Genomic DNA, 11,859 nt, shown 5'->3' with positions numbered 1-11,859 from the left:
AATAATAGCAGTACAATGTGACTAACCAGAATAATCAAGGTTTTTCGTATATTTTTTATTGCTACGTGGCAAACAAGTTACCAGTAGGTTCAGTAGATTCTCAGAAAACAAATGAGACCCAGCATTCATGATATGCACGCTCTTAAGGCTGTGCAATTGGGTAATTAGTTGAAAGGGGTGTGTTCAAAAAAATAGCAGTGTCTACCTTTGACTGTACAAACTCAAAACTATTTTGTACAAACTTTTTTTTTTTCTGGGATTTAGCAATCCTGTGAATCACTAAACTAATATTTAGTTGTATGACCACAGTTTTTTAAAACTGCTTGACATCTGTGTGGCATGGAGTCAACCAACTTGTGGCACCTCTCAGCTGTTATTCCACTCCATGATTCTTTAACAACATTCCACAATTCATTCACATTTCTTGGTTTTGCTTCAGAAACAGCATTTTTGATATCACCCCACAAGTTCTCAATTGGATTAAGGTCTGGAGATTGGGCTGGCCACTCCATAACATTAATTTTGTTGGTTTGGAACCAAGACTTTGCCCGTTTACTAGTGTGTTTTGGGTCATTGTCTTGTTGAAACAACCATTTCAAGGGCATGTCCTCTTCAGCATAGGGCAACATGACCTCTTCAAGTATTTTAACATATGCAAACTGATCCATGATCCCTGGTATGCGATAAATAGGCCCAACACCATAGTAGGAGAAACATGCCCATATCATGATGCTTGCACCTCCATGCTTCACTGTCTTCACTGTGTACTGTGGCTTGAATTCAGAGTTTGGGGGTCGTCTCACAAACTGCCTGTGGCCCTTGGACCCAAAAAGAACAATTTTACTCTCATCAGTCCACAAAATGTTCCTCCATTTCTCTTTAGGCCAGTTGATGTGTTCTTTGGCAAATTGTAACCTCTTCTGCACATGCCTTTTTTTTAACAGAGGGACTTTGCGGGGGATTCTTGAAAATAGATTAGCTTCACACAGACGTCTTCTAACTGTCACAGTACTTACAGGTAACTCCAGACTGTCTTTGATCATCCTGGAGGTGATCATTGGCTGAGCCTTTGCCATTCTGGTTATTCTTCTATCCATTTTGATGGTTGTCTTCCGTTTTCTTCCACGTCTCTCTGGTTTTGCTCTCCATTTTAAGGCATTGGAGATCATTTTAGCTGAACAGCCTATCATTTTTTGCACCTCTTTATAGGTTTTCCCCTCTCTAATCAACTTTTTAATCAAAGTACGCTGTTCTTCTGAACAATGTCTTGAACGACCCATTTTCCTCAGCTTTCAAATGCATGTTCAACAACTGTTGGCTTTATCCTTAAATAGGGGCCACCTGATTCACACCTGTTTCTTCACAAAATTGATGACCTCAGTGATTGAATGCCACACTGCTATTTTTTTGAACACACCCCTTTCAACTAATTCAACTAATTGCCCAATTGCACAGCCTTAAGAGCGTGCATATCATGAATGCTGGGTCTCATTTGATTTCTGAGAATCTACTGAACCTACTGGTAACTTGTTTGCCACGTAGCAATAAAAAAATATACTAAAAACCTTGATTATTCTGGTTAGTCACATCGTACTGCTATTATTTTGAACAATACTGTATATTATGTGCAAAAATGTAAGTGTTAGATAAATAAAGTGTATGTGTATATAAATATAAAGTGTAGTGTGTCCGCCGTTATTATCAGCTGTTCATAAGATGGATTGCCTGAGGGAAGAAACTGGTCCTGTGTCTGGTCGTTCTAGTGCTCAGTGCTCTGTAGCGTCGACCAGATGGCAACAGTTCAAAGAGGGAGTGTGCTGGATGTGAGGGGTCCAGAGTGATTTTGACAGCCCTTTTTCTCACTCTGGATAAGTACAGTTCTTGAATAGATGGGAGGGTTGAACCGATGATTCGCTCAGCAGTCCGGACTACTCTCTGTAGTCTTCTGAGGTCAGATTTAGAAGCTGAGCTGAACCAGACAGTTACTGAAGTGCAGAGGATGGATTCAATGATGGTGGAGTAGAACTGTTTCTGCAAGCAGCGCTGAGGTAAATAAATAACTGTAATATTATACATACGATTTCGATTACAGGGCAAATCAGAAAAACTGTGACTATTCATTCAGTGAGGCACTTTATTTCCAGACAGCCTTTCCCACAACATGTGCTGTGAATGATTACATCAGGCGATGCTCCAACCTCAGGAAATGATGGATTTATGATAAATCCACATTGCTCCACTTTTAAACTTGTGTGTTGAGGTGCTGCCAGTGTGACATAGGCTTTGCTGTTCCTTCATTGTCTATCCCCATCTGATAGCTGTTTTTAGCACACTGTTGACACCGTTGATGTGGCTGGTTTCTCAACTCTAGCGGACTCAATGGCATGCATATTTGAAGCTGTTATTCTTCCTGCTCTTGATGTGTACCAGACAGATGAGGGATGTTGCAGTCTCGTCTGAGCTTCAACTGCAGCTGCCTGTATCTCTGTTACTGCTAGCAGGTGTGTGAGGGTGTTGCAATGCTGGAACAGGATGGGTAGATGGCATCCATCCTTTCCTGGGTCACAAAGATGCCGTAGGGAACTTGGCACTACATGTGGCTTAACTGGGTGATATAATGATGGTAATACTCCTCCATCCCAGAAAGACAAATAGCCTTGCTGTGAGAGTGCATGTCCACAATGACTCGTGGAGCCTAAATGAGTACATATCCCTGATATTCCCCTCTCTCCACTGATGCACTTGTCAAGTGCCACTCTCTTAGCTGCACCAGTGGTGAAGTCGATCTTGTTGCCCACCTCTGATTGGACCTTATCAACATTAGCGCGCATCATCCAGTAGGCTGGAACATCAGTGACAGTCTTGGTCCCCCGTATCCGGACTGATACTTTGATTTTAAAAAGGAGAGCCTCAACATATGTGCAAGACTCTGCTATGCCAGCCATGCATGTGCAGTGTGCACGCTCTACTTGGCCACTGGAGCGGAGGATCACCCATGGGTTGAGCGGAGGTTCATTAAGGCGTTGAGAGTGCAAAACCTATGATATATAGAAAACATTATGGTAAGTATGAGAAATTAATTATTAATAACACAAATATCTCTAATCATGTTATATGACACACACACCATGAACACACCCACCAGGGCTGTGCAATTAATCGCATGTGATTATCATGCACATCTCATCAGTAAAGCCGGTTTTGTGATTAGTAGTAAATCTCCATCGCCTGCTTTCAGAGGGAGCGGCATTTACTACACAGAGCCACAGTTCACTGACAATTTGTGCGAACAACCATTTTCTGCTCATTGATGAGGAAAATCTGAAGGCCCGGCACCCATCAATTTGTAAATTGCAGATGGGCCTCGAGAGATTAATAATTTTTTCATTGCTCAAATGTGTATGCACTGACACTACAAACAAGGTAAAAAAAAACAGATCGGGGAAGGTTACGTGCAGCAGTTTGTTAAGATCATCTGACTGCTCTTTGTGTTTGTACGGATTGAGTTTATTGATTGTCTTAAATTAAAAATTAAAGTACCGTAACTTTGATTCCTTGTTGAGGTTTTTCTTTATATGTAATCTTACACTTGATTATTGTTTGGTCTATTGTTATTCCTGTTTATTACTGATGTATACTAATATGACGGCTGATGAGCATGTCCCCAAACATAGCTGCGACTACCCAGAATGCAATGCACAGTGACTTAGTTTCTCAAGCTCTATTCAGGATTTATTAAATAACCACACTCGAAGAAAGAAATAAGTCTTAAATTATGACCCAAGCAGGCACTGACCTGTCTGTAGCCTAACATGTGATGTTATATTGCTAAAGTTATAATAAAGACCTAATATCAACACAACAATCATGCTTACCTTGCACAGAATTTTTTTTGAGAAAGCACTAAATAATTTCTTTTTGGTCAATATAGTTGTTGCCATTTAGAAAATGATTGCCCTTGCTGGTACTATTTGTCACAGTGTCTGGTCTGTGTTTCCCTAGGTGTCCACTAGTAGTCTCACTTCCCCTAAGGCACCTCACCGCAGACACTACATTTCTCACATAGCTTTGTCCCTTCATCACAGTTAATTGCACACCTGTTATTGCACTCAACTGTCTCCACTTCCTTCGTTATCCTGTCTATTTAAACCGGTCTATTTTACTATGAGGCTCAATGGGGACCAGAAACTGTTGGGTGGCTGAACTCTCTAAGTAGATCATAAAGATCTATTACAAACCTGCATCTTTTTTCAGCTTGAGATCTGTTTCCTTTCACCTTCTGCACACTTGAGTTCTACCTGAAAATAAATGAGAGATGAAGGTCAAACAGACGTCTGAAGGCATGGAAGTTGATAAATATTGCTGGAGAACATTTTTACTGCTTTAACAACAGCAGAAAATCAATGAGAACAGTAAGAATGCATCCAAAAAACACTGAGACTTGTGTTTAAATGTGTAAAATAGTTCTGATAGTGAGGGGCAAAGACCTGCAGAGTCTGATTACAGTGAATGACTGTAAGGAACACGTTAAAAAGAGCCAGACTGAAATTGGTTTTTTGATGCCAATACTGATATTAGGGAGTAAAAAAAAAAGGCAGATATCTCTATACCGTTCAATATTCTTTGTGTATATTATACTACAGTACCCGTGTGTCCAAACATTTGACTGATACTTATTTTGCAATGATCAACATGGTTGTTTAAGAAATTAAATTCTACACACTGCTAATATACCTCTATATATAAATACAGTTTAAATTGCGCAATGTAATGTCCTTTGAATGTAATGTGTATATTGCCTTGGAACTGGAATCATGACGGAACTTCATGTGAAGTCCACTTCGCAGGGCACTTAAGGTTGAATAAGACAACGCTTGAATAGTGCCTGAACAAGAGACCTCCTTACTGAAGGGAAAGTGTTGACTGGTGTCACTATCTCGTGAATGTTGATGTGGATATATCGGCAACAGGCTCATATCAGCCAATAAAATCAGCAAAACGTTATATTGGCCGTGCTCTTATGTTAAATGAAGTATTAGTTTAACAGGGCTCGTACAGAAACTGCGAAATGAAATTCCAGGATTTTTTCATTTTCAAGGACTAATATCAGACATCACAATATCATTAATTTTCAAATTCTAATAAATACTAATAAAACTAAATGTTACAAATAAAGTGCAGCACATTCAAAGCCACAAGGATGTGGCAACTTCAAAAGATACTATGACAATTATATTCAAAAGATATAATGCAAAATGATAGTTAAAGGCAGTTCATAATTGAATTCAGTGATGTCATCTCTGTTCAGTTAAATAGTGTCTGTGCATTTATTTGCAATCAAGTCAATGATATCGCTGTAGATGAAGTGTCCCCAACTAAGCAAGTCAGAGGCGACAGCGGCAAGGAACCGAAACTCCATCGGTGACAGAATGGAGAAAAAAACCTTGGGAGAAACCAGGCTCAGTTGGGGGGCCAGTTCTCCTCTGACCAGACGAAACCAGCATCTGGTCTGGATACGTAGTGGATTCGGGTGACTGCAGTGACCATCTGGTCTGGATACAGACTGGATTTGGTGGCTACGGTGGCCTCAGAATAAGCGAATAATCTAAGTATTATAAAATTGCCTTTTGAGAATGTAGCGGACGTAGAGGATTATAATGTAAAAGGAGCTCATTCAAATACTGAGGTGCTAAACCATTCAGGGCTTTATAAGTAATAAGCAATATTTTAAAATCTATACGATGTTTGATAGGGAGCCAGTGCAGTGTGGACAGGACCGGGCTAATATGGTCATACTTCCTGGTTCTAGTAAGAACTCTTGCTGCTGCATTTTGGACTAGCTGTAGTTTGTTTACTAAGCGTGCAGAACAACCACCCAATAAAGCATTACAATAGTCTAACCTTGAAGTCATAAATGCATGGATTAACATTCCTGCATTTGACATTGAGAGCATAGGCCGTAATTTAGATATATTTTTAAGATGGAAAAATTCAGTTTTACAAATGCTAGAAACGTGGCTTTCTAAGGAAAGATTGCGATCAAATAGCACACCTAGGTTCCTAACTGATGACGAAGAATTGACAGAGCAACCATCAAGTCTTAGACAGTGTTCTAGGTCAATAAATGCAGAGTTTTTAGGTCCTATAATTAACACCTCTGTTTTTTTTTTCAGAATTTAGCTGTAAGAAATTACTCGTCATGCAGTTTTTTATATCGACTATGCATTCCATTAGTTTTTCAAATTGGTGTGTTTCACCGGGCCGCGAAGAAATATAGAGATGAGTATCATCATGTTTCCTGATGATATCTCCCAAGGGTAACATATAAAGCGTGAAGAGTAGCGGCCCTAGTACTGAGCCTTGAGGTACTCCATACTGCACTTGTGATCGATATGATACATCTTCATTCACTGCTACGAACTGATGGCGGTCATATAAGTACGATTTAAACCATGCTAATGCACTTCCACTGATGCCAACAAAGTGTTCAAGTCTATGCAAAAGAATGTTGTGGTCAATTGTTCAAAGATCCAATAAAACTAATAGAGAGATACAACCACGATCAGATGATAAGAGCAGATCATTTGTAACTATAAGGAGAGCAGTCTCAGTACTATGATACGGTCTAAATCCTGACTGGTTAATCATTTAAAGGACTTTTATGCTGCATTAAATAGGAAAACCAGAAACAGGAACACTTCCCATAACACCCTATATACTTTCTACATCGTTAGAAGAATGGCAGCTACGCTAATATTTGTCTGTTTCTCTCTTATTCCGAGGTCACCGTGGCCACCAGATCCAGTCTGTGTCCAGATCAGAGGGTCACTGCAGTCGCCTGGATCCAGTACGTATCCAGACCAGATGGTGGATCAGCACCTAGAAAGGACCTCTACATCCCTGAAAGACAGCGAAGACCAGGACAACTAGAGCCCAGATACAAATCCCCTGTAAAGACCTTGTCTCAGAGGACCACCAGGACAAGACCACAGGAAACAGATGATTCTTCTGCACAATCTGACTTTGCTGCAGCCTGGAATTGAACTACTGGTTTCGTCTGGTCAGAGGAGAACTGACCCCAACTGAGTCTGGTTTCTCCCAAGGTTTTTTTCTCCATTCTGTCACCGATGGAGTTTCGGTTCCTTGCCGCTGTCGCCTCTGGGTTGCTTAGTTGGGGTCACTTCATCTACAGCGATGTCGTTGACTTGATTGCAAATAAATGCACAGACACTATTTCAACTGAACAGAGATGACATAACTGAATTCAATGATGAACTGCCTTTAACTATCATTTTGCATTATTGAGACACTGTTTTCCTAATGAATGTTGTTCAGTTGCTTTGACGCAATGTATTTTGTTTAAAGTGCTATATAAATAAAGGTGACTTGACTAGAAATCGTCATAGATAAGAAGGAATATAATTGTGAGGATACCACCTTTTCTAGTATCTTGGACAGAAAGGGAGATTCGAGATTGGTCTATAATTAACTAGTTCTTTGGGGTCAAGTTGTGGTTTTTTATGAGAGGCTTAATAACAGCCAATTTGAAGGTTTTGGGGACATATCCTAATGACAATGAGGAATTAATAATAGTCAGAAGAGGATCTATGACTTCTGGAAGCACCTCTTTTAGGAACTTAGATGGCATCATACACATTTTTTTAGCTATATCATGCTCATAGACACTAGGGGTTTGACAATACATTTAGCTCATGAGAGAAGACAAAATACAGATACTTGGTTTACTAGAATGAGACAATTTTAATACAGTCTTTTAAACCAAAAAAAGCAAAACAGCAAAACAACAGTTGTATTTTTAAACATTTAAATAATCTAGAGATATAATTAATGATTATCTTGGTAATCTAAAACTAGTGATCATTTTTTAAACTGATTATTTTTTAAACTTTATTTATATCTATCTATTTAACTATTAGACAATAATTACTTTATTTTGATATTTAATTTGAACCAGTCATGACACGGATTTATTGAAAATCACTGTTATAATATATAATATGTCTATAAATAATATAAACATAAGTACATTAAATACTTAAGTCCATTTTGTATTATAACAAATAACTGCAGAGGGCGCCTTCGGCCTCGTGATGTTTCACTTTAAAGCTTGATTCAAGGACATTTAAATGTTATTTTAATATATGGCCACCTGCAAACTCAGAGCTAGGTTTTTAACTTTTATTTTGAAATCATGAAATACAACAAATCATACAGGCTTAACAGAACTATATGAATGTATTATCCTGTATTTGCATAGTTTTATAAATATTTACATTGACACAAAGGGTTTATGAATGTTAAGCAACCCAAACACTTATTTTATATATACTGCCTTTTAAACATTCAAGTACTTTTCAAGTACCTTTTCAAAAATATGTCAGTTTCCAAGGGTTTTCAAGGACTTAAATTTCCAAAAGTCAAATTCAAGTACTTGAAACACTTCCTCTGGACCCTTGTATAATACATAGAGTCTGCATGTTCTTACCGGACTGCCTCTGATCTCGTGTGTCTCATCCGCTGGTTGAAGCGGTTCATTTCCAGCTGTTCTGCTGCATGACACACGAGCAGCTCTCTTACTGCTCCTCCGTTCATCTCTCTCTCTCTCTCCTGGTCTTCATTCTTCTGTCTCCAGTGTGAAAGATAAAGCTCTGCTCCTGTCGTTCTCTGCTATGGCTTCCTCTTCGGTCTCTTCTTTCAGTCATTCATCCATCAGCTTTTATTAGAAGTGCTGAAGAAGCCAGGAGTATCAACTACAGACACAGTTCTCTTTTTGTTTCTCCCCCTTTCTTCTCTTCTCTTCATCTCTCTGTCTCACTGCTCGAAGTCTTTCTTGTTCAGATCTCTCAGCTTCATACTCTGCTCTGAATCTCTCCTCCATCTCTTTTCTCACCCTCTCCATCTCCTCTTGTATTTGTTTCTCTTCTCTTCTTCTCTTCTCCTCATCTCTCTGTCGCCCTGCTCTAAGTCTTTCTTGTTCAGATCTATTAGCTTCATACTCTGCTCTGACTTTCTCTTCCATCTCTTTTCTCACTCTCTCCATCTCATGTATTTGTTTCTCCTCTCTTCTTCTATTCTCTTCATATCTCAGTCTCTGCTTTTCTTCTTCTTGTCTGAATTTCTGAGCGTCTTTGTACATCTGGTTAATGTAGTGTCCTCTATTCCGTGCTATCATTGAGTCAATCATCTGCAGGAGATCATTCACCTGCTCTCTGTTACTCATACTTCTATTGTTGAAGATATGATATCTGCCTCCACACCGATCGACTAGATCTCTTAATCTACAGTTCTCCTCAACGAGATCCACTACTGACCGTCCTTCCACCAGATCTCCATGAGTGAAGAGAATGATGGAGTACTTTAACACATCCTGTCCCAACATCATCTCAATCATCTGAGGAATCTTCTGCTCCTGTTCAGTGAATCTGTCAATTACTCTCAACACAATGAGAAAAGCGTGAGGTCCAGGACTGGATAGATACACACTTCTGGCTATCTCTGTGACTAACTCTTCAGGTCTCATCTGTGTGTCAAAGAATGGAGGAGTATCTACTACAGACACAGATCTGCCTGAAACAGTGGCGTGACCCTCTGAACATACACGGATAACTGAACTCATACTCTGTACTGATATGAACTCTCTCCGTCCCAGGATTGTCTCTTCGGACATGTGCTAAATCATTAAAAAAATGAACTCTGAGAAATAATATTCAGTGAAGGGATTCAAACTTTTATTTCAACAAAACAGTGTTGAATTTACAATGAAGTAATGAAGTAATGAAGAAAGTGATCAAATTGTTATTACAAACAATAGGGATGACATGACATCACAAGTTATCTAGCCAGAAAAGAAAATCTCGACAGGCCCTCAAGTTTTGTTCTACTATGAAATTGACGACGGTTTCAATAATTTCATGTATGGCGAAACCATAATGTTTAGCGACTAACATCACACACAAATCCGTTATGCACGTACACAGACAGAGAGTCTCGTTAATGTACATCTCGCCGCTACATTCGGCCGTCACATACAGAATTTTTCTGGTCGTTACACAAATCGGCGCCTTGCTGGTCGTATACAAGCTCGTCAAATCGGGCCACTGGTTATTTTTCAGGCTTCTTACAACGTCCATTTCTTTCTTGAGATTTGTTACGCGCTTGGAATCCGTCGTACAATCAAGATTCGGATCAGACGCATCGTCTATGATTTTACGCATCAGATCAATCATTTGCTATCTGTAACATTGTTTAAACATAGAGTCTATGTTGGCTTTTACAGGACACATCTTTCCTTCGGCACAGCCGCACTCCACTCGATCATCCGCAGCAGCGCTGGTAGTGGCGGACATCCTTTCCAGAATTTGTTCCAAGACGTAAACCGAGCGTTTTAAAATCCACGATCGATCCAGTGTTGTTTTGTTTTTTCAAAGCGTTCAGATCCGTCGAAGCCTTATTATTTGAAAAATTTGAGAGTGCGTCAGTTTCAGACAAAGCCGTTTCTGTCAGTCCACGTAGATAGTGACAGATACTCCATCGACCGCGCTGTAAAACCCTTGTTCGCAGATCATAAGAAAACCTGCGATAACTGCAGAGTTTATGAGGTCAGCCGCTCACAGGGGATAAAGACTAGCCGTAGTCACGAGGGAGTAGCGGTCGATCTTCTGTACATTCTACCAAAAAATAGGCAGTGGGTGTTGCGCTCAAAAAGCAGAGGAGGGTGAAGGGCCGTAGTTAGGGGTTTGACTTGCGAGAAATATGAAGAAACAAACTTGTATCTGATATAAACTAGGATAGTATAATGATATAACGTAAAATATATTTTATGAAATCGAGCAGATTCACAGAGATATCACTGCGTATGAACAAGGAGTTTGAGGGCCAAAACTAGAAAACAATCCGCGAGGCCTAGGAATATCACTTAGTTGGTGAAAATAAGATAAGAATGCGAAAGTCCGTTTAAACTCATTTAAACAGAAAGAATTTGCAAAGTCCTGGAAGCGTACGATTGTACTTGTTTAGATTAGATTCAACTTTATTGTCATTATGCAGAGTACAAGTACAGAGCTAATAAAATGCAGTTAGCATCTCACCAGAAGTGCAAGAATATAGTGTTTTATATACATAAAAGTGCAGAGTAAGTAAAGCTATACAGAATATAAAGTGTACTTGCAATATACGTACGATATCGATCAGAGTATATACAGAATATAAATATGAATGCAATGTAGGGATCGTATGTGCATGATGAACAGAGCAATGAAGGATTATATATACATTATGAACAGCAGGAACGTAATAAATACAGTCGAATGAGTGTGCAAAAGTATTGTTGAACGATGTATTATATGCAAAAACAGTAGTGCAGTGATATTTTTTTTGTAGAAATAGTTACTGTGCTTGTACATTAACAACTTTAGACAGTTTATGGTGTAATAGCTTTAACCATGTGCAGTTTCTTAGCGTAATGCGATGAGAAAGTGTGTGGTTTACAGTTCGCTCTAGCGTCCGTTAAGAAATCTCGCAATTTTAGGGCGAAAGCGTTAGAACAAAACATTTGTCAATGCGGTGTTAGGCTATAGGGTCATTATAAAGTTTTGTATGTTTATTTTCATTTCAACATATTAATGAACGCTGTTACAGATTTTGTCTTAGTAACGCGTAATACGACAGTTTTTGTTAAAAGGTAAAGATATGGGCTGTTTGAGTAACACCGTCGTCTCCGATGCTCGAAGCTTTCACCGCTTACAGGCACCCCACTAACCTAAACCTGTAACTCTATCATAATTATTTTAAATAACTATAAACTTCATGCGTGACGCCTATGTAACTGACTAACATGTA

General features: G+C 39.2%; 2 protein-coding genes across 2 annotated transcripts; both read right to left on the bottom strand.

Annotated features, from left to right (window-relative positions):
• Window positions 1-1,958: 1,958 nt before the first annotated feature.
• LOC113077887 (uncharacterized) lies at window positions 1,959-8,635 on the bottom strand. Its single transcript, XM_026250152.1, has 3 exons — window positions 8,507-8,635; window positions 4,239-4,298; window positions 1,959-3,038 (listed from the first exon to the last, which is right to left on the bottom strand). The coding sequence occupies exons 2-3, from the start codon at window positions 4,242-4,244 to the stop codon at window positions 2,325-2,327; spliced, it is 720 nt and encodes a 239-aa protein (XP_026105937.1). The 5' UTR covers window positions 4,245-4,298; window positions 8,507-8,635; the 3' UTR covers window positions 1,959-2,324.
• Window positions 8,636-8,655: 20 nt separating this feature from the next.
• Window positions 8,656-9,688, bottom strand: LOC113077885 (GTPase IMAP family member 7-like). The gene has a single exon (XM_026250150.1). It carries the CDS (start codon window positions 9,686-9,688, stop codon window positions 8,768-8,770), a length of 921 nt encoding a protein of 306 aa, XP_026105935.1. The 3' UTR covers window positions 8,656-8,767.
• Window positions 9,689-11,859: the final 2,171 nt, after the last annotated feature.

The sequence above is a fragment of the Carassius auratus genome, unplaced genomic scaffold (genome assembly GCF_003368295.1).
Source record: "Carassius auratus strain Wakin unplaced genomic scaffold, ASM336829v1 scaf_tig00023476, whole genome shotgun sequence".
NCBI lineage: Eukaryota > Metazoa > Chordata > Actinopteri > Cypriniformes > Cyprinidae > Carassius > Carassius auratus.
Note: the sequence above shows the minus strand (reverse complement) of the source record. Positions and strands in the feature narration are given on the sequence as shown.

Excerpts from the sequence above, each read along its gene's own strand:
- LOC113077885 (XM_026250150.1), bottom strand. The coding sequence starts at position 9,688 with ATGTCCGAAGAGACAATCCTGGGACGGAGAGAGTTCATATCAGTACAG.